General features: G+C 36.2%; 1 protein-coding gene across 13 annotated transcripts in view; it reads right to left on the bottom strand.

The window, feature by feature from the left end:
• Positions 1-22,881, bottom strand: part of BIRC6 (baculoviral IAP repeat containing 6) — a 177,128-nt gene that overhangs the window by 114,101 nt on the left and 40,146 nt on the right. For 7 of the 13 annotated variants that reach the window (XM_030499967.1, XM_030499970.1, XM_030499959.1 and 4 more), the window contains exons 12-30: positions 22,631-22,856; positions 19,383-19,543; positions 16,396-16,527; positions 15,324-15,455; positions 14,844-15,022; positions 14,105-14,238; positions 13,088-13,249; positions 12,849-12,980; positions 12,478-12,575; positions 11,111-11,258; positions 6,857-6,990; positions 5,598-5,744; positions 4,897-5,084; positions 3,966-4,280; positions 3,445-3,544; positions 2,761-2,975; positions 2,351-2,556; positions 1,693-2,039; positions 517-736 (exon numbers count right to left, since the gene is read on the bottom strand). In XM_030499967.1, coding sequence (XP_030355827.1) covers positions 517-736; positions 1,693-2,039; positions 2,351-2,556; positions 2,761-2,975; positions 3,445-3,544; positions 3,966-4,280; positions 4,897-5,084; positions 5,598-5,744; positions 6,857-6,990; positions 11,111-11,258; positions 12,478-12,575; positions 12,849-12,980; positions 13,088-13,249; positions 14,105-14,238; positions 14,844-15,022; positions 15,324-15,455; positions 16,396-16,527; positions 19,383-19,543; positions 22,631-22,856 — 3,376 coding nt within the window. The remainder of the gene's footprint in view (positions 1-516; positions 737-1,692; positions 2,040-2,350; positions 2,557-2,760; positions 2,976-3,444; positions 3,545-3,965; positions 4,281-4,896; positions 5,085-5,597; positions 5,745-6,856; positions 6,991-11,110; positions 11,259-12,477; positions 12,576-12,848; positions 12,981-13,087; positions 13,250-14,104; positions 14,239-14,843; positions 15,023-15,323; positions 15,456-16,395; positions 16,528-19,382; positions 19,544-22,630; positions 22,857-22,881) is intronic. The other 6 variants (XM_030499960.1, XM_032920199.1, XM_030499968.1 and 3 more) reach the window with 3 other exon arrangements.

The following is a 22,881-nucleotide window of genomic DNA, read 5'->3' as shown; positions in this document are numbered from 1 at the left end:
AAATATGATCGATTAAAATAAATGCTAATGTTTAGAATATCAAAGACCTCAATTAATAACTTGAAACAATCAACGCATCTAACGTTCAATGATCAACTCTATGTTTGTTTGCTCTTATCTCGGAGAACTCCTTTGTATTAAATGCTAGTAGTATGCTTTCCAGTCTCAACCCTACTTCCAAACGCATTAGAAGAGCAGCTCTACCATAAGGGTGCGCTTAAGCCTGGTAAAGGAAAAGGCAATTTTTGACATTCGGGGAGCAATCCTGCTAGGTATGCAAAGATCTCCAAGTAAGGAAAAAGAGCAACTTATTGTGACGCAAGCTCCAAACAGGTGCAATAAATAACTGCAATCACACATCTATCATTTGCAGTGCTTTTGGGGACTATTTCTTAAATCAATGGAATAGAGATGGATAAATATCCTTCAGCCATATGTTGTCAATTCCAATGTTATGAACAACAGAATTATTGAAGTGATCCAAAGGTAACATATCAATATAGACTTATAGCTTACCTGTCCTGTGGGAATATGAGAAGTTGCTCTGAATTGTATAATTCTTGCAGTACATTTGAGAGAAACTGACCCCACCATCTTTCTCCTCCACAGAGCTGAACAAGGAGAAGGCCAGTATGCAATCGTATCTTCGGAGTTCCACTTATACATAGGTGTTTAAATAATTCTTCACAAGCTTGAGCGTGGAAAGTACTTTGCAAAACCACAGGAACAGAATGCCCTTTTAAGAAAAGATAAGAAGCAACAAGTTTAAGGAGGCAATGGCTTCAAAACTTGCAGGAAGTTTTAAACACTATTAAGATCAGACTAATTGGCACAGGGGGGAAGGAGGAGGGAACACACGGGGAGATGTCAATTTGCAGGTAACCCATAAAGACCAGGCCATTTGGTCAAAACCAAATCCATTTCATGTCCGTGCAAACACTTCCATAGAATCTATGCAAAGCAAAAAAACCAAACCATAGTTTTGCTTAAGAACAAACTGGCACAGAACATTACAAGACAGCCACAGCTATCCATCAACAGAGCAATGTAACAATATTTTGCTTTTATTTTTCCAAAGCAAAACAAAACCCACCACTCCTACTCAGACTTCAATTCTTAATCTCCAAGAACTCTTTTGATGGCAAGTTTAGGAAATAAGAATCCTTACTGGATATTAAAAACCATGAACTGTGTGGAGATACTGGATTTATTACTTCCCCCCCACCCCCCAACCCCCAAGCCCTTTCTGCTTCACCTCCCCACTTCTAACTGTCTAATCAATCCCAAGTGTTGCACAGGCTTCGATCCTCATGGATCCTTCCACAAGCTGCTTCTGCCTACAAAAACAACTTGAATATTCTGCCTGGGCAGTCTTTTGTTACTTCAGCAAACTGAATCAGTCCACAGAGGGATTAGATGAGTATCTGAACAAACGAATATGCAGCCAGGACTACAGAAAAGGGAGAAGGACCTCAACATCCTCTCCTATCCTTCTTGGGAGCAGGAAGTGCTCAGATCATCCACTGGTGAACCTTTGCATTATGTGTTACCAGCTACTAAAAACCACATTAAAACATATCTGAACATAGCATAAAAGCTTTATAGTGGGCAGGAACAGATCAAGAAGTAGAAACACTTGCAAATTGTTGTTGCTAATGTGACAAAAGTATCAAGACTTCAAAGAATACTAACCGTTGGAAGAATGAAGCAAACTAAGCAAGGTATCCAGTAAGTATCTAATGATGGTGCGTAACTGTTCTGTGGATGACATCTGAATCAACTCTTTTGGATCAGATTGCTCCTTCAGTGTTTTCCTGCTTGCACCTAAAGCTACTTTGAGCCTCTGAACAGCATGGTGAGCCAAGTTGAGTTGAAGCTGTAGCTGAATGCAGTCCTGGTAAGCAGAAAATACTCTGCTATCTTCTTCTACTGCCTTATCTGGCTTTCGTAAAAAGTACTGGGCATTGTTAGCACTATTGAGTGGTGGCAGGTCAATACTCTGCAGAAGGATTTCTAACCGGTGACAGGCCAAATTGTACCTAAAGGGAAACATTCCAACAGACAATTTAATAGATACCAGCAAATGGCAATACATTTTAGTCATCCTGCCAGAAGACAACGTCTGGTCCATTTTGAATACAGTGTTAAAACAGATACTGAAATAAATACACTGTAGTCTTTATTACTGCTACAAAAGATATTAACTGATATAAATACAACAAAGGCAGAGTCTTCTTTCGTCTGAAGAATATCATGGGAAGAAAAAAACAAAAATACCTCTATAACATTATGATATCCCAGTATTTTAAGTTCAAATAACCAGTAAGTACACATATTTTTTTCTTCTAACCTGCATTGTATGTCTTCTTGCAATGCAATCATCATTGCCAAATGTTGGTCAATTTCTGGTTGATTTGCAGCTTCGCCTTCTCTGAGGGGATCATGCATTAGTTTCAAGTCATTTTCAAAGGGTAAGATATAGGTATGGCCATAATAAAATCCTAATGGGATTTTTGCTCTGGCATTTGTGCTACCATATCGACCAATAACAGTGATCTGAAAGAGAACACAACTATACTGTAACACAATTGTATCAAAACAGGAAAAATTAACAAAGTCAAAAATTCATTTAAAAAAAATACTAAAGTTTGGTCTAAAGAGAAAACTAAAGTTTGGTCTAAAGAGAACTTAAGAGAAAGTTCATATACTACCAAAGATCAAGAGTTTAAAAAAGAGTATGCAGTCTGTATCAACTTTTACCTTCATAAACCTGCAAACTGGGGGTGGTAACAAGTCATGTAAAATAAGTGAATGTGTGCTAATGTCAGTAGCCACAACCAGTCGCCTTCCATCCACTTCTTCTCCCAAAGTCCAGATGTCAATTGACAAAGAAGCCAAATCTCCGCAAGTAGGAATCAATACATCCGTCAGCAATATAGGTCTTCCAAAATCTAAGGTCACGAATCTTCTTGCTCCTAGAGAAAAAACACAGGATGGCCTAAAATACCAGTGTGTGCTAACCAGCAAAGAGATGCTACTTCGCAAACAATAAATCCATTGTCTACATATTGTTCAAAAGATGTATATTTAAGGCTAAAACTAGCTGCACGATCTCAGAATATCTCACTACAGCTTGCACCCTTTGAAAAGAAATTTTGGCTTCAACTAGTTTGAAGTTGTTAGACCTTTTATGCATTACTTCAGAACAGGTTCTCTGTCCAGAGACCCAACATATTCCCTCAGCCTTCAGGACTTTTTACCCCGATAAACATCACTGAATGCTGGGTCTTAAACTTCCAGATACAACAGAAATGCAAACTGAGCAGTATCTTTTCTTTGGAAAGCCAAGTGAGACTGCAGCTAAGCAACTTACTCAACACTCTGGAACACATTACAACACATTAGAAAATGTGTCAAAATTGTTATTAGGAATTCTGTTTTTACCTGAGTGCATTCGCTCTATAATAATTGACTGATGAGGTGGAGGCTGAAGAAAATGTGAAGCGTGAGATATTGCAAGGGCAAGACCAGATCCAAGTGGATTCTGAGGAGTGGGAAAACATTAGTAAAATTAAGTCATTAAAATCTATGAATTTATAATCTGTTCTTTTCGAAAGACTGTAAGAAAACCTCTTGTGATTTAAATATGTATAATTTTGACAACACCTCACAACAGTTAGATTTGAGCATGAACCATGAAAATATATTAACTACTAAGTTCAACGGATTAATAATTCCTTATACAGTTAAGCTAGCTCCAATTAGAAGAAACCATTTGAGGTACTATTAACAACTTCATCGTGCTTTCATAAGTCTTCTTTTTCATGTAGTCTAAATTTAGTGATGTAGATTTCACATCTCATCCAAATCAACAGATTTTTACTAGCACTCAAGTACAAATTAGATCCTGATAAGGCTTAGAGCATTTTGTTTCTATAAAAAAAAAACCAAACAAAAATAATTACCGTTCTGGACTTGCTTGTATTTTTGTTATGTGCTGCAAGGTTAACTGTTGGGGGATCAATGACTGAACCAGGGAAAAGCTGAGCAAGTTCTGCATTAATAACAGCAGAAACTGCCTCGTTAGGCGGAGTCAAAGGTGGAGTCATGAACAGAGGAGTTGTTTTTGGTGTGGGTGGAATGACATCTGAAGGATGGATGAAGAACCCTGGGGCTGCTACTGGATTAGAAGGCACAGAGTTGTGAACAGGACCAACTGCTGATGCTGCTGCCGCCGCTGCTGCTGTTGTCTGATGCAGTTTTGCTTCCAGCTTAGCTTTCTGTGGGGAAAATTAAAGCAGTGTATGTAGCAGATAACACTGCTTGTGAAAACAGTAGTAGTACTGAACTTCAACTTTCATTATAAAACTAAATCTAATAAATCCAAGCTACCTTCAAAACAGGCATGTTAGATGGCCAACTCTAAGCTGAAAAATGAAACATTATTTAATTTGACCTCCCTTGCTGAGGAATGTGAGTAATTAATTGGAGAAATAAAAAAAAAAAAAAAAACCTACAAGTGAAAAGCAAAATAGGGTCAGCATAGCCAAGCTTCATACTGGCAGTGGCTTTATGACTGGTACTTCCCTGTGTCAGCATTTGCACTTCTCACTTCAGTGGGCTTTTTCAGACTGATACACTTATGTATTAAGACTTGATCTTGATCACAAACTCCCAACCCACCCTCAAAATAACAAAAAACAAATCAGAAAGACCAAAGCAGCATGGGAGACACTCTGAGCATTAATAACAGTGCAGAGCTGTTCCTTCCTCAAACACACTATGGAGAAAAAAAGAAAAAGGGGAAAAAAAAAAAAAAGTGACTAGCTCTGCGACCACTTTCTCAGCTTTTGAAGTTTAGAGACAGCATTAAAAAATAGCTAAATAGCCTCCAACCTGTTGCTGAAGCTTCAAAAGCTGCTGCTGTTTCTCTTGCAGCACCTGGAGCTGTTGCTCGGCTGAGGCCATTGCATGAGAGAGAGACTGCAAAGCTACCTGGGCTGCTGAACTCAGTGCTGTCGAGGCTTCCCCAACTGTTCCAGAAGAGAGGCCACCAACTGCTGGGGTAACCCCAAAGGTACTCACTGGCATGAAGCAAGCAAACAAAACAAAACAAAAACACGTATGTAGAAAATAAATGATAAAACACACCTTTAAATTAATTCCTTCCTAATTGTTAAGAGCCATGTAAAACACGAGGAAGAGCTCCTTTTATCCAGTTCTTGCTACAAAGTAATATCATCTTGAATTACAAAGCATATGGTTTATAGACTCTGCACACTCATGATACAAGCAACTTTCTCATTATAGAAAAGCCACCTAATACCCTGGAATTTTTTCGTCACACAAGGCTGCAAAGTAAAGATGCAAGCCTGTATGTTACCCTCTTTGATAGAAAAAATTTGATTCAATTTAATAAATTTAGAATCCAGTTTGTTTGTTAAGCTCCAAAAAGTAACAATTTAAAAAACCAAAACACATTTCAACACTTACAAAACAACAGGCAATCTGTTTGGTAAACAATGTTCATTATGTCCAATTAAAAACACCATATTATGGAACTATGAGAAGTAGAAAAAATGAAAAATTGTATATACCAGTAAACGTACTTGCATCGTCCCTTTCTATTCTAGTTCCATCACTTGTTGAAACACAGGTGAAGTGCAGAGGTTCAACTTCTAGAAGTCCAGTAAGGGAAGTAAAACTACCTTCGGCAGCTGCACAGCTACTTATTTTCCCATTTCCTGAAAGAGAAATAAATATCTGTACAATGAGCTTATGTTTTCTTGATAGTAACATTTCAAGTCATGAAGAGCTGAAAGGGACAACTAAATATAATCCACATATTTTATTACTTCACTTTGTGGAACAAACACCTTAACACTATCACATCCACAATATAAATGGAAGAATATTTTAAAATGGATAATGCTGCCAAATCTGAACAGAGTATCTTCGTAAGTCAAACTAACAAATGTGACAGCAGCAGCATAGTGTAATCTTCTTAATTCCAGAAAAAAATTATATATTATGATCTATTCCTTCCTCATTGTGAGAAAATTAGCTTGAAAAAATATTGATGCTACTGGAAAGAAGAGAAAGAAAATAACAGACCAAGACCATACACCAAGTTAGTATAAAAACTAGACTACTGCTCAATATACTAACAAATTCACAGTGCTGTATGAGGGAGATAAGAAGGACATGGACAAAAGCATAAAAGAAAAGGCAAGGAAAGAAGTCACTATGACTGATGAATTTGCTTGCTATGAAAACAATTTCCTGAAAGGTAAAAATTGGTTCATTCTTAGGACATTCTAAGGCCAAAAGAGTCACTTATGAACTAACCTGAGAGAACAGATACAAATATGCTTTTAAGGTATTTTAATGTGTCTGAAACAGAAAAAAATCTCATTAAATCTGTATTATTTAAGTAAAAGAGTGCCATGTGGCAGCTTCCCAACTTCAGAAAAATCCATTTAGATTTCTCTGTCAATGAGATGGTTGCTAGTTTAAATGAATAATAACACATCTCAAGGAAGCTGTTCAATAGAAGGGATAGATGCTTCCTATATGATTCTGACCAAGGGAACAACAGCAGCCTGTTTAATCTCTAGCCTTTTCTTAGATCTTCTACAGGATAAGAAAAGAACAGATACCAGAAAGAGACTTTTTTCTTGCCCTAAAGGCTACAGGAAATGTAAGAGATCTCACAATGCAAAGAATATCTTGTACTTCATTATGTACAGCTATAAAACAGATGGCAAGTATAACATTCCATCCTCACTAAAGGAAAACAGTATAGCAGAGAGAATGACTAATTCTTCCACAATAGGTAACTGTAAAACATTCATACCTGATAGAACATCAGATAAATCAATTTCATCTGACTGTACTCCAATGCTGCTGTTGTACACACTTTTACAAGAAGAGCCACTTATTTCCAAATCAAACAGAACTGGATCAAAAGGTGAACTATATAATCCATATCTGCAAACAAAACAAGACAAACAGCATTATTCAACCAATACGAATTTATATAAAATCATTTACAGAAAAAGGACAAGTATTTAATAATTGGGTTTTACTATATTCCAAACTATTCATTTAATTGACATATCTTAGAAATTACCGTTTACTAGTATTTCATGAAAGTGATTTATTAGGTGACCTTTTCAAACAGCTTATGATGCAAACTAAATAAGTAATTCTTTGTTACTAAGTAGTTCTGAAGATGTAATACTGTCATGGAGACATGACACATAATCACACTCAGACATGGAAACTAGAACTGCAAGTCTCAGACAATTAGCCACAGCAATATGCATGCCTGCACATGGTAAATCAGACATTTATCTAAAGTCAATAAATACACATTACTGTTTTCCAAAACAGCAAAAGAAATTCAACCTCAGCTTGTCCTTCCAGCTACAGTAAGAGGAAAAAAGGAAATACTGCTAGGGATACCAATCAACACTTGTGAGTACTTTAAGTATCTCAACAGAAGAAAATCTTATTCCTCTTACTCTGGAAGTAGAAAAAAAATAATACAATCACTCAGGTAACAAGGTAGTCCCCAATCAATTATGGTTTTATAAGCCAAGGAAAGGAAAATTCAAAGTAGTAACAGAATCAGTATTGGGTTCTTTTGTGTACCAATACCTATTAACAGCCACTGACAAGAAAAAAAATGGAAATCAGGCCAAATTATTAAACAAGATTAGAAAGAAAGAATGCATCTGTGTAGATACAAAAGTGAGAAACATGTAAAACTTTGTGCTTTGACCGGTAAGAGCCAAAATATGAAATACTTCCGTGAACACACCAGCAGCAACACGAAGTTCCTCCACCCCTTTTTCTCTCTGCCTTGGAGCAGCTTCTCTGTCCTTTAGCAGGTGAGAAAAGCCCCCAACAAGTAACACTGAGAAGGCTGGAGGGTTTAAGTGTCTTTTTTGACCAAGTAGTCATAAGAGGATAGTCTACATGAATACTACAATAGCAGCAACAAGGTAGAACAGCTCTAGACTTCTCTGTTAAAATGCTTCCACATTGGCAGGGGTCAATGCTTTCTGCCACACAGTACTAAGACTGTAACTAGTCAGAAAATGGCGTTACAAAAAAGGGCAATAATTGCTTACAAGCACCTAACAAGGTAGCAAATTTAAGATGACAACTTTATATTAAGAATGACATGTATTAGATGAATCCAGGTTGCCCTCTACAAGCATGTACTACACAGGAACAGTTCATACTGTACATCTACCAAGACCGATGCCTTGCTTATGAAAAACGGTCATGCGGCAAACATGCTACTGTAAAGTGGTTACTAAAACACACAAAAATGCTCAGACAAAATTCAGTAGAGTACCTTCACAGCCTGTTTTAGAGCTCAGATTCACAGGCTCAATCAATGAGGTCAGCTCAACATTAAAACTGACAACTTGCATGATTTAAGAGAACAGTTTGATTTATTAAGCAAGCAGGTGATAAAACGTAAAAAGGGGTTACAAGACCTATGTAGAATAAGATCAGAATTTGAATGTATTGCAGAGAGTGAAATAAATCTGGGTTGGACAGTATATATTTAAATAAGCACAGTGCCTTTTACTGATCTTTCAGCAGGAATGATCAGGTTCACAGTTTTAGAATGCATAAGCAACACTTTTCAGAACAGGATGCAGAAGTTACATCAATAAAAAAACCCAAAGAATGGATCAACAATGTCACATAAAAAACCCCATCACTCTATTCATCTATGGAGTAATGAATATAAGCTACGTGAAATCTCTTCTGCTTCACTCATCAGTGATCTCAACTGGAACAATGTTTACAATTTCATGTACCACAATTCAAGGAAGATGAGAACCTAAGAAAACAGCTGAAGGAAATGCTTTAAGAATGACTATGGATCTGGAGAACACGATCAAGATGCAAACATCCTCTAGACATCCAAAATTTGTTAAGAATGAAATAATCTGCTCTTTATCACTAAGGTGGACAGGACACAAATATTATAAGCCTTTAGTTGCAGCAGAATATATTTCAGATTAGATACAGGCAGAAGGAAATAGTTCAAGTGTTAATGATAAGAACACTTAAGCTATGTAATAGCTTACAATATTTAGAATAATTAAATTCTACTGCTACTTTAATCAGATGCTTTCAAGAACAGGCTGGAGAAATTTGTCAGATTTGCTAGAGACAAACCAACCTGCTTTGTTGTGGGACAGCCTAAAATACTGTCTGCAATTCCTTTTTTTGTTGTTCTCTGAACTGCAAGTCATGTAACACACCCATCTGGCCTTATCCTTGCAAGTTTTACTCGCTTCATTGCGGCACAAAACAGTAAAATGAGTATTACTCTGCCTTAAGACAACAAGAATGTGCAGATTATTTAAGCAGACATCTGCTTTTATTTGATTAACAAATGTTAGGCTACTGTACCTGGGAACAACGACAAAGAAGGAAAAACCTGTACTAGAAACTCTGCAATACAAATGCACACAAATATGATAAAATACAACTCAGGGAGAGGGAAGGGAAAAAGAGTAAAGCAATGGCTACCTACTACATTATCTTCTTTAAAAAAGAAAAAAAAGTATTAATACGTATCTTCTACTAAAAAAAAAGAAATTACAGTATTCTCTTATCTGTAGACATATAAAGAAAAAGACAGTAAATTCTGTGTCTTGTGCTATTCTTATCCTAACTATGGGGATACTGAGTTAAAAGAGAAAGCAAATTTAGTTCAAAGAAGTAAATCAGTAAAACGCTATCTAGAAACATTCAGAAAATCTAAGCTTGAAGGATGCCAAGAACAGGGGCTCACTTCAAAAAACTTCCCTTGAGACGCAGGCAGCTGTGTTCACCACTAACTGATCTGAAATGTCACATGTACCAAACTCAAAAGGGGGCAACTGGAAAGGAAAAAAACCTATTTCAAATATGCTGTTTAGAGGAGGTACTTGGAAACAAGCTATATAAAGGAATGAGACAATTCCTACAGAAAGGTGTCATTCTCATGTCACGTGGAATTTCCACATTTTCCTCCTCTATCTGGTTTCTAAAGAAAACTCAACATGAAAAGACAAAACCTTTTATTTTTTCAGTTAACTCTGTGCAATTTTCAAAATTCTCCATTTCTATTGCTGCAGTAAGTCTTCTAATCAACTGCAAAGGTTACAGATGTTGAAATAACAAAAGATGAACGTCATAGAGAGCGTGAAAAGGGTCCAGTTTTTATCAAGTCTTTCAGGATTACAGTTCTTTAAAAAACAAACAAAAAACCCTCCACAAAAATAAACACTCCCTCCCTAACTTAGCTTACTAAATTTTCATTTTGATCTGAAGAGTCTGAACTAATATCTACCAAACCTCTTCTACCTTGATCTTGGTGGATTTCAGGGAAAACTCTTGCCCACGCACCACAACTGAAAGAGCTGTCTAACAGCAGCAGCATGTTCCCATCATCATAATACGGCTTTGGAAACTGCTACAAAATCACCAGAGATTTCCTTTAGGTATCACATAAGCCCAAAGTTAAATGGCCAAACAGTTCCACATGTAAAAGATGCAACATCACAGGCTGAAATCACACCACTATATAATTTATAATATGAACCTGCATTTCTAGTAAATTACAGCAGGTCTCTACGCTTAAAATCTGGCCTTTAGTAGAAATACATTAAATGTATGGTCAGCTTACAAAAAGACTACAATTTTCTGTAGTGTTAGGCAGAACTGGAACTATTCAGTACATATGATTCCCTTTCATACTCAAAATAGAACATGCTTTGTTAATCCTTACACTGAAAAATTACAAATACTTACAAATACAACTTAAGGATTACACAGATGTCAACCATTACATACACATTTACTGATATTTACTGCTTTAAAGCGCGCTGTAAATTGCAAGATAACAATTAAATTCACCTTTAACTTTGCACAAGTCAAAACTATTTTCCAGAGCTGTATCAAATTAATCCTTGCTCAAGAAATATGTAAAAATGCATCTATTTTAAACAGCCAACCTTTTTTAGAACACCAGAGGATGGCATTAGTTTCTATGTCAGTTTTTTAAGTTTACAACAAACACATTTCTTAGTACCTTGTTTGAAGTAACGCTTCCATAGGTGTTAGGCGATCCTGCAACTGTCGGGACACAGCAGTCAGCAACGATGCACAGGCTGTACTGCATCCTGCCAAATCTTCATCCTTTACATAATTCAGCAAGACAAAATACCAATACACAGATCCTGCATTTAAAAAAATAAAAATTCAAGTTGAAACATTTCCACTCAGAAAGAATACACTGATGCATAATCAATGAAGCATCTAACCGTTACTGAATCCAGACTAGGAAGCATTCTCCCCCTCCACTTTTTTTGAGATACTTCGATTTAGAATCACTCTGTAATCACTAGTTTCCACAAGCGCTTCAAATTCTCTTAACAACTAATTCATAATTGAAGAAAAAACGGTTTCCAAGAGACAGCTTTGCACATAGTTCTTTCCTTGCTTCTGCCCACTGCTTCTACTAAGCACAAGAATCAAAATGCTCTTGATACACTAAGGTGCTAGGTTAGGGGTTCAAACCCCTTCAGAGCCAAGCCTTACTCTAGCTTCAACTCTTTCTCTGGTTTTGGCTACTGTCTTCTTATTCTGTATTTGCTGGAGGCACTATTTCCTTTACAAATTAGTTCTGAGAGCACAGTGCATTGGTTCTGTACGGAAACACAAACCTTGGCTTCCTCCTCCAACTCTCCCCGAGCATTCCAGACCCTCAATAGCTGCATGTTAAATGTTTCTACCTGGATGGTAGCACAACAAGCATTTTGGACTGCAAACAAATTTTCCTACAAGACCCCTTGGTGATGCCAAGCTTGATGCAGTTCAACAATGTCATACTGTGAAGAACACAAAACAGGTCTTGCCACCCCAAATATGAGTACTGAAGTCCTCTTCCTATTCTATCTGGCACTCAAAATGCTTCAACAAGGTCCTAAGACCATTACTCTGCAGATGAGGACAGCATTTAATTTAATTAAAAATTTCTTTTTGGAGCAGAAATAACAGAACTGGATTGCTAGATGGACATCAGTCGGATAGCCAAGCTCCCTGGAATAAATCTAATTTTCAGAAGTAACAAACAATCCTGACTCTCACTTAAGTCAACAGAATGTGTGGTCGCTGAACACCTTTCAGTACCTTAGCACTCTGTTCTAAGCTAGCTAATTTGCTTAAAGTTACATCCTCTATGTATGAATCTACAAATCTATGTATGAATCTACAAATCTATGTATGAATCTACAAATGTATACTTCATACTTGGATACAATCTAGCAGTCCACTCCAAGAAGCAGTTTTTACTAACTGAATAATTATCTAATTCTTATTTCACAAGACAGTCCAATAAAACATGCCAAACAACAAATGTACTGTGTATTTTTATGACAACAAACTTTGTATACATACCACCTGTTGCAGCAGCAGGCAAAAGAGGCATATTGTCAAGTAAAGCTTTCAGAAGAACTGATCCAAACCCCTGCTGACTTGGGTCACACCTGCCATTGCTACAAAGAACCACACAGACACTTTAGCACTTAATGAAGTAAGAACAAATCACAAAACCTCCCCCATAAGATGAAGTTGAAACACTGATGTTCTTCACAGTCATAGCCTAACATGTTCTTCCTCAGCAGAAGATCTTCCAGATCTTGCTGCTTTATAAATTTGATGGTAAACAATAACAAACACACATGTACAATTCAGACTGCACACAACCCCCCAAAATATATAGAAAATGTAAATATATAAAAATAAATACAGAAATAATTAGCACTGACCTGATGCATAGTGCAAGAAATCGTGCACATTTGTGAGCTATGCTCCGCCCAGCTTCAAAGAAGCAAACACGTATTATATCAGAGACACATTTACGTGTTTTAGAAAGCAAGCTATCATTTCCTTCCTTTGAGCTGTAAAAACAAGTTGCATATTTTACAGAACGGTATAAAACTTTATTTTTTTTAACAGAGCTGATACTGAGAAGTAGCCATGCTAATTTAAATACAATTTCTCTTACCTGCCAGGTCCATTTGAATACACTCCAGCCAGCCAACAAAGCGTGTCTAGTACAAGACTCTGAGCATGTTCTGTAGTCAGACCATCATCTGTCTTCTTACAAAGAGTGGTGAGCAGCTTCTCATGGAACTCTGAAAACTGTAACATGGCACACCGTTGAACTCTAGGGAGGAGGGGAAGGAAATGAAAAACAGAATTATCCAATATGGCCATTCTCCCATTAAAGTGTCCCTGCAGCTTTGTATCCTGTCTTAGGAGTGGCAAGAAAAAGATGCCTATGAGAGTAAAACTAGTACATAAGCATATGTGATACTTTCTAGCACACATACCCAGCCTTTCTGTTTTCTGCTCACAGAACTTCTGAGGTGAGCGTATATTTACTGACCTTCAAGGAATTTTTATTAACTTGTCTGGTAACTTCTAAACCTAAACAAACATTCACCATCTACAACACTCTTTGGCAACCATTTGCACACACCTCTCTGCAGCCTCTTTAAGTCCATTACATACAAATTAAATACTATATTATTTGTATTTAGGTCTGTACTACCAATCCATAGAGACTTTAACCAACTGTTGAGTAAACATTTCTTAGTTAAATTTGATTCTAAACTTTTTGACAAATAACGTATTCTCTGCTGTAAGAAACAAGACAATGTGGAAATAAAAAGATGCTTCCTCAAAAAAACCAAAAAAAAAACCCAAACAAAAAACCCAACAAACAAACAAACAAACAAAAACCCAAACCAAAAACCTGTCCAAATAATTTAGCTATTTACATTTGTCTTTTCCAGTCAGGCAAATAATCACTCAACATACAATTTCATGCATGGTGTTATTCTACCACAAACTGCATAGCACAATGCTCTCAAACTCACAATTTGCAGGACTTTCCATACAAAATATCTTTATGAAATAACTTGAAACAGTAGTTTGACCCGAGCTACTTTGAACTAAGTGTTTTATGGTAAGTGTAATTAAAGCTAATATCTTTTAGAATTAAAAAACACCTACTAACCTTTCTTTTGACATGTAAGTTTTTTTAAACCTTCGAATTGTTACAGATACTTCTTGAAGTAAGTCACAACCTCTCAGATTATCTGATTTTCTTGAAGAATTAGTGGCTTCAATTTTGCTAGATGGCTTTTCCTGGTTTTTTGGGGAGGGAAAAAAAAATAAATCATAAATCACACTGGTTTTGTGCTTCATTTGTATATATTGTTCAGAGAAATATGGTTCAGTAAAATCTCAGCTCAGTTTGAGCAGTGTACTAAAATAGACTACTTTTATTCCCTAATTGCCTTAATATAGATAATCAAATTTAACAATGCTCTGTAATTTGTTATGTTCTAACCTTTCTAATAGTGTCCAAAAGATGTACTTTGTATCACGCGATCTTACAACTGTCAAGACTATCTTGATCTTACAACGATCAAGAGTAAAATACCTACACACAAATATGATCCTTCGTAGGAAGACGAGGTGTATGCATTACTGAAAACACTCATGGAAACAGCAGTTTCAAAATCAAGTGTTCAGAATGGGGAAGCGGCAGAACTTTTCAGCTAAATTTGCGCAAAGAAAACAACTTGAGAGATGCTGAACTCTTGATTCTTGATGTGTTAACACAGTGTTCACTCTTAAAAAAGTAATTTTAATGGATCTTAACTCTCCTAACAGCTGCTTCATTTTCAGATTACGTAAATCATACCATTTCTACAACTTTAACACAGATGTCTTTCTTGGCCAGTCATTACCTTGCCTGCTGCAACTTTTGCCAACAATGAAGCAAGGGAATGGCCCTTGTTAGTCTGAGGTTTGAGAGGTGGTATTCTAACAACTGGTCTAATGCCACCATTGCAGATTTCTTCTGTTCCTCTGTCATTCACTGCTTTAACATGAATTAAGAATGAGCGGTACTTGCCACCAGCCATGCCTAAAAGAGTGGGGGGGGGGGGAAAAAAAAAGAAGGGTGGGGGGAAGAGAATTTACATAGTTTACTAGAGGCAAGTTGTAAACAGATTTAATATTCACAGATATAGTGTAGAAGCAAAGCTCAGCTACATTAATTAACAGTACTTGAGCATCAGTTTGAAAAGTTAACTCACTATTATGTTATACAACAAAATTTGTCAACATGAAAATAAATACAAACCAAGGTCTGACTACAGAAGTACGCCATACACTTTAGTTACGCATACTTCACGTGAATAGCAGAATAAAGGTTAAAGGTTTACCTTTAACAAGCTTTGGGCTTGTTAGAGTCAACATTCCAGCATGTCCTGATAGATCAAGTCCAGTAGCCAGCCATACTGGACCACAAAGTATATCTTCTTTGTGTTCCTCCAGAAATGGACACAATCTAAGACCTTAAAAAATATGAGTAACATGGACCTGAATTATTCATAATTGAGTCACAAAATCTGATCATTTGCATGGGTTGAAAATACACCACGTCAAACTCTGATCACTAAATACATGTAATGCTACATTGAAAAATTAACAGTTATATGAGATTCACTTTTACTCATTTTCCAGTGAAATCAATAAAGGTAAATGACAGTTTTCAAAGCATTTCCACTTATTAGGATAATAGGTACATTGATTGGCTCATCAGAGCCACAAAACACAAAATGTGTAAAATAAGACTGTTGAAAGGACCAAGAAAAAAGAATCATAGTTCTGGAACTGATCTACTCCGACTATCAATTTTTAGTCTCTAGATCTCACTCAGATCCAATGTGACTGCCTTTCAGAGTCTCTCCAACAGATTTTGTGGAAGAATACTCGTTAAAAGGTCATAACAACAGGCACAGCAAGTGTGATACGGCCAAAAGTCAATATGACTATTATGAATTCCCTACTAGTTGTTTATTGTTTTTGTTGGTTTACAGCAGCAATCTCTACAAAAGCCAGGTATGCAAAGAAAAAAATCTATTAAAATTAGCTAAGGAAACCAAGTAAAATACTGCTGGAACAGGGTAAGAGTTTAAGGTTAGAAAGGTGCTCTATCAATCTACTTTATTTATAAATTCAAATAAATACTAATCTACTTTTAAGTACCAAAACTCTCCAGTAGTTTGTTGTTTTGTGGGATTTTTTTGTTGGGTTTTTTTGGGTGTGTTTGTGTTAAACTTTCAACTTCTACAGTAAACAGACCAGTGAGAGAGGCAACATACTGAAGAGGGCTGAGAAATTAGTCTGTTTTAAATAGCTGAGATTTTTTTGCAGAGAAATACCTGTGTATCATTAAAAAAAAAGGAAAAAGCAAGCTCATATTTTAAACAAAATGTAACAAATAAAACTTACATTGTGGTTCCTCTACATCCATATACTGCATTTCTTCATTGAATTCAACCAGTCCTGGTTTTCCATTTCTCTCCACTTCAATATTATGAGCTGGAGATAAAGGAAATGTGATCTGCCTGTCTACTGCTGCTTCTAGAAATAAAAATATTAGCAAGATATCATAAACATTACTTAAGACTCACAGAAAACAGAAGTAGTTTTCATAGAAAATTTATCAGCTTCCTGCCCATGATACTGTTTCTAATATAAGAACCACAAACACACAAACGCATCTTTTTTATATTAGGATTGCAATTGAAGTTGCAGCAAATAGTTAAAAAAAAAAAATATTTCTTTGAATGACCTATAAAGAGCCTGCTTTGCATTTTCTCCTAATAATTGACAGCAGATTACTCCAAAGTAGTTAGATTCCAGTATCGAAAGTTTGATAATTTAAACTACAAATAACTGGATTGCTCCTACTGAATGCACATCAGACATTACTTTGTTAGTCCCTAAGTACAGCTCTTTTTTCAATTCAATGGTTCTAATGAATCATAGATGAAGAGGACATGCAAGCAAATGAACAAGCAGCATATACAGTGGATTAACTGCCAGATCAAAAACATTAGTTCAAACTGGAAGAATTATGCCTCTGGCCTTCCCGTTATTACACACCACATATTTAACTGGTTCCAGGGTTCCTGTCATACAGAAAAGTGACTAAACAAACTTCCCCCTACACATCTTCCTTAGGTCTCATTATCTTAAAATTTCAGTCCCTTTCTCCCTCTATGGAAGGAGAGATGGGAACAGGGGGTTTTAACTGAATTTCAGTCTGAAGATTTTATACATTTTCAAGAGCCGCCAAACAATCCTGAATATTACTCTACCTGGGATTGGAACCTTTTGGTTAATATCCAGTACAGATAGAAATGACCTAGGTTTGCCTTCCCTTATAATGAAATAGTGCCCTATTGCTTCATTGAACGTTGCAGAGGAAAAAGACAAATGTCATTAAGGTATTTTTCCAAAACCCATGAAATTGAAAAAGGGTAGGCAACAACTACAATGCAGTAACACTTGAGAAGATAGTGCTTAGTTGAGGCTCCCCAGTCCTATGGATTCAAACAGAAAAAGACCTTGCCAAGGTTTCCTCGCAGGTGCTCTAACCTCCCCCAGTCCCTTCCACACTGCCTCTGTACAACCTGGCCCTCCACCCCATGCTTTCTCCACTCTATCCATAACAGGAAAAAACAAATTCTGCTACATTGCATGTAAGGAAGTGAAATGTCACTTTCTGAAAGAGCTTTGTCATATATTATGATCAGTATGCTGTACTGTAAAGCATCCACAGAAAGCAATCTACTTCACAGCCAAATCAAATGCCTTCAACGAATTACTAACTCATGGAACTGTTTCCTCAGAAATATTTAACACAGAAACATTAAGGAAAAGGTTTAGCTTTCCTTTTACTGTCTTGTTCCACAGGTGAAGTTTTTCAGATTAATTCTGACATCCAGATCTGCAAATGCATTCTAAAATTCATACTGAAAACAAAGCAGGTTCTGTTCAGAAGAGCAACATGGAATATCTGTCCTATTTTTTGCCTTGACAGAAGAAAATTCTGCTTCATGTTAAAAATTAAGATTTTACTTCAAGCGTTAAACAAAGGAAGAACCTGCAAGAACACCTGTTGACTGCTGTCCTGCAGTCACAGCTACCACTTCTGTTAAAACAAACTATCTTGTATCCTACAAGAATACACTTTTCTCCAAGAATATTACTATGCAATAATATTTTATTCTCGGATAACCACCAGTTTATAGAATTTCTTCAAGAAACATCTCCAGCATGCTTTTTTTCTTGTTAAACACTGGGGGATGCTACAGAGTGAGAAATTCTGTGAAAGCATGTCAATGACCTTTGGTATGCCTGTGTTCCCTCTTAAAATTTAGAGCACTGTTACCATTGTTTAACAGGAGTGCTCTTACTTAGCATTTAAAAAATAGAAAAAGAAAAAAAAGAAGAGCTTTTATAATTGTGCTTGCTGTTCTCCTCAACACATTTTATATCCAGTCGCCGATTTAATAACATGTGACAGCAAGATTTCTCTGAAACACTCGGTTCCTAGAAGGTTTTCAAAAAGAGGTGTCCAGATAAAGGTAACCAATAAATGCTTCAATAAAAGGAAAAGCTGCATGTAATACCTTCCATCCCTAGCAGACATGGCAGCAGGACATGCAATGAACACTCACCACAGGAAAATCCCAAGGGAGGCACAAACTCTTCTACATTAAAGTGACTTTTCAATTTATGCTACCCCCTCACAGGTTCTCTGAGAGCTAATAAGATGCAGAGATCTTACTTGGGAAGACTCCTGGATCTAGCTAGGAGTCTTCCCAAGGCAAGAGCATTCATAACTTTGGTCTACCCTGCCAAAACTGCAAGGAACAAAAGGTAAAATCATACCGCAGCTTTCACATAGCTTAATTAATGAGCCAGATGATGACAGAATTCCCAAGGAAGCCAGTTATTATCTACTGCTATCAAAAAAACACTTGCTGTTTTCTCTTATGCATCCAAGAGGCACTGGCAAATAATTTCCTTCTGTGATTTGGAATAACTTATTATAATATTTCTAAATAAATCAAGAACTTTAAAAAGCACCATTTGTTTCATCAGTCAATCTCTAGAATGATTTACAATTATTTAATGACTAGAGGATTCAAGCTGTACAGAATAATAATTCTGTTCAACCTTTTTGAGCTATGCATTTTTTTCGTATAAAATTCAGGATTTTGAAACTGTTTACCCAGTTTGTTTCCCCAATTTACATTTAAACATGGTAAGTGAAAACAGACCATGATGCTGAGGAAAAGAATAAAATGGAAACAAGTAAAACCAGCATATATACACAATTTTAAGCAATTCTTCTAATATACATCACAGAGAATAATAAGTTTGAGAAAAGAAATAATCTGAATGATATCCAAGTTCCTTCTTACCATTGACTTTCCCTAAGCCTGGAGCTTTATTTTTCAGTAAAGTCACTTGAATCTGAGGAATGTTTGTGATGTTTGAATTCAAAACAAATTTGAAGTCCACATGTCCAACCATACAGGCTTTTGGTAGAACAAGTTCAAAGACATGCTCATCCCAGCTGTTGCTGTCAGGAAAAAAAGACAATGATCCAGTGTTAAGAGAAAATTCAGATCAAGCAGGCAGCATTACTCACTGCATTCTCTGTCTATGCACGCTTTCTTTGACAAGAGAAAAAAAATGCAAACTTATACTGCATTGGTTGACATCCACATGAATTTCTGAAGTAAAAGTCTTTCAAGCTGCAGTTACTCACATTCATTTTGTAAAGAACATGTTAAAAGCTAACTAATAAGAGAAAGCAAATCAACATTCAGATAAAAGTAGCAATGAAAAGATTCCCTATTACCCTCATTGCAGTACTATTTCCATATTACTATAAATACCAGTTACTTTTTTCCTGGAATGATGCCCCAAAGTAAGTTTTAAGTATCTCTCAATAGGCATGTATGGAATAATGATCCTCCATGAACATCTCATATATTAATCCTGGAATGATGCCCCAAAGTAAGTTTTAAGTATCTCTCAATAGGCATGTATGGAATAATGATCCTCCATGAACGTCTCATATATTAATCCAACAGTGAAGAGATCTTTTTACACTTGTTATACCTGTGGCAATGAACTTCACAATCTAATTCTGCAATGACTGAGAAACTCCCCTTTAAGCAGCTTTTTAAATTCTCATAGCTCTGTTTAAGTGCATCCTCTTTACTTGTGTGTAAAGTTTCAAATAAGCAAAAAAAAATTTTACTTCCTTAATATTTTCACAACATTTTAGCATATCCATCCTTTATATCACTTTTCTCTGATACTCTAAAGCAAGTTCTTTTAGCAGCTTTTCTCACCTTTGAAACCATTCTATAGTACCTTTCTAAAGAAGAATACACAATCAAGACTGTGTTCTAAATGCAAAAACACCATCATTCTCACAACTACAAAATATTTTCCAGCACCCTTCATTCCTTTTCTAGATCTCATCAATATTTGATCTTCCACTACAACTGACCTTTGAGCTGCAGACCCACTCTGAGTTTAAACACTGGAAAACAGATCAGCACCTAGCTCCTCTCTCTTTCATATATTTTCAAGTATGTCTGCACTAGGTGAAAACAGAAAATATTTGCTATCTAAATTTGAGAAAACCCAGAAACTCAGATGTTACTGTTTTATCAAAGCACATTAGGAATTCACATACTTTTTTATTTTTTTAAACAGGATTAAGCCAATTTAACATTTCAATTAAATTATCACTTCAGGGGAAATATTTAGGTAATTCGCAAGATATTTAGGTAATTCACAAGGTAAACCATACTCTGCTTTTTCTGTTTTCTTAGTTATACATCCTTTTTAAAACAACAACGTAGGATTGAGAGAGTGTAAGTGTAATATAATGCCACTCCCTAAAATACATTTACAGGATTATCTCCTATCTATTTGAGAAACAAAAGAATTACCATATAAAATCACATTACTCATCCATCTAACCCTGTAATCCCACATCTTAATAGGAAACAGTATGAGACACTCAGAGGAGATAAAAGAAACTTTATAATAAGGACCAACAAAATAATCCAGAAATCAAAAAGTTTCTTCCCAGATAACTTTCAATTAAGAGCTAATGTTGCTCTCAGTCTTAAAATTGTATATTCTACCTTGCGAACAAAAGGACTGTAATTTAATCATTTTCATCATGAGTCATTTTTAGCAGCTGTCAAAGATTTCCAGTACTAAACCAAAACTTGTAACTTTACCTCTTTATATTCCTGTTTTAATTGCAGCAGGCATAATTCTTTTCCTCTAATGAAACCAATACTCAGACGCTAATGTTCCACCTATCATCTTCTAATTAACAGCTATTACTTGTTTGCTTCCTTATATATTCATATTGGTAGCTTTTTACTTTTCAGCTGTTACTGAACACACTGGATAATCAACAGTTTGAACTGGAAGTTATTTTGCAAGGAACCACCTCCTTTCCACTTGTTACATATAGAATATTTTACTTACACAAAGATAAATAAAGATTTGAAAGCCTATAATGCACTGCAAGTTTTTAACTGTCGCTTATGAACATTTAATTAAAGGAACTTCAGCTCACATTAGATGTCAGCCACAGAAATACCTGCAACTATTACCTTCTAGACCCATTTTCTCACCTGGAACTCTTTGTTATCACATGCTGTTCCCCCCACACATGATGTCTAGCTCCCCTACAATCCTTTGGTTATTTCGCTGTTTCCACTGTATGGGCATTCAGATTATATATTTCCATCCGAATCTTGTACATCGGTGGGACAGATACGTGACAGCCCGACCCAAAAGATCTTGTAGAGCCTTATTACATGAGTCCCTTGATAAAACACACAACACAGCTTCTATCTATATTTTGTTTCTCTAAGCATTTTTTAGAACAACTATGCAAAGCTACCTCAGGTAGGTTTTAAACAACTCTTTGAGACCACAACACTCCACTCCTGTTCTAGTCTTTAGGTTCCCAGAGGAATTCCAAGTTCTCAAGCTACACGTAAAAAACTAAGTAGTACTACCCCACACCATGTTGGTGCAGTTTATTTCAGGGAAAATATTGCCTGAATTTTAGCACAGCTAGTGCTATATACTGGCTTCAGTAAATGACTCGTGTATAAAGATTTAACTTGATGTGAACAGATGTAAATCCAGATTCTATCTTCACATTTTTAAATAAATTACAATACAATTTCATTTAGGACAACTCATTAGTCACACTGGCACCTGCAGCTTGAATTTTCCCACCGAAAAAAATGTACTAAAAATGTGTGCATGCATAAGAAGAGTGAATTAGTCTTTTATAGAAACAATTAAGAATATTTGTAATTCTGGGAAAGGTGCTTGTCTAATTAAATAATGAAATGGCAACATCTGGCAAACAAAAATAGACCAGTTAAAAACTTGATTTTTCAATTTGTCTCAAGGTCCACTAAAACAATTCTGGCAATCTCACAAAGACCTATAACAAACTACTGAAGAGCCATTATTATCCTTCAAAGTACAAGTTCTTAAACTTACACACTACTTAAAAACAATTAAATTGCATGAAATTTGTGCTTAAATCCACTATACAAACTAGTTACGCAATACTCATGTAATTCTTTCTGCATCACTACCTACCCACCTGTCTGTCTGGAGCTTCCAAGTTCGAGTATGCTGAGCTGCATCCCCATGGTGCTGCTGGTGCAAGTGCTGAGGATGCCGCCTTTGCTGCTGCTCTTGCTGGACTTCTACCCAACAGGGAGGGACAGTGGCTGAAAACCGCGGTGTCAAGGTCTCAAAACGGGTCAGTTCCACCAGGGATGTCAATGTTTCAAGGGAAAATGGCTGGTCCACCAACAGATCAACTCCTGAGTAATTACAGAATATACATTA

The sequence above is a fragment of the Strigops habroptila genome, chromosome 10 (assembly GCF_004027225.2).
Source record: "Strigops habroptila isolate Jane chromosome 10, bStrHab1.2.pri, whole genome shotgun sequence".
NCBI lineage: Eukaryota > Metazoa > Chordata > Aves > Psittaciformes > Psittacidae > Strigops > Strigops habroptila.
The sequence above is the reverse complement of the archived record's forward strand: the minus strand, read 5'-3'. Positions and strand labels throughout refer to the sequence as shown.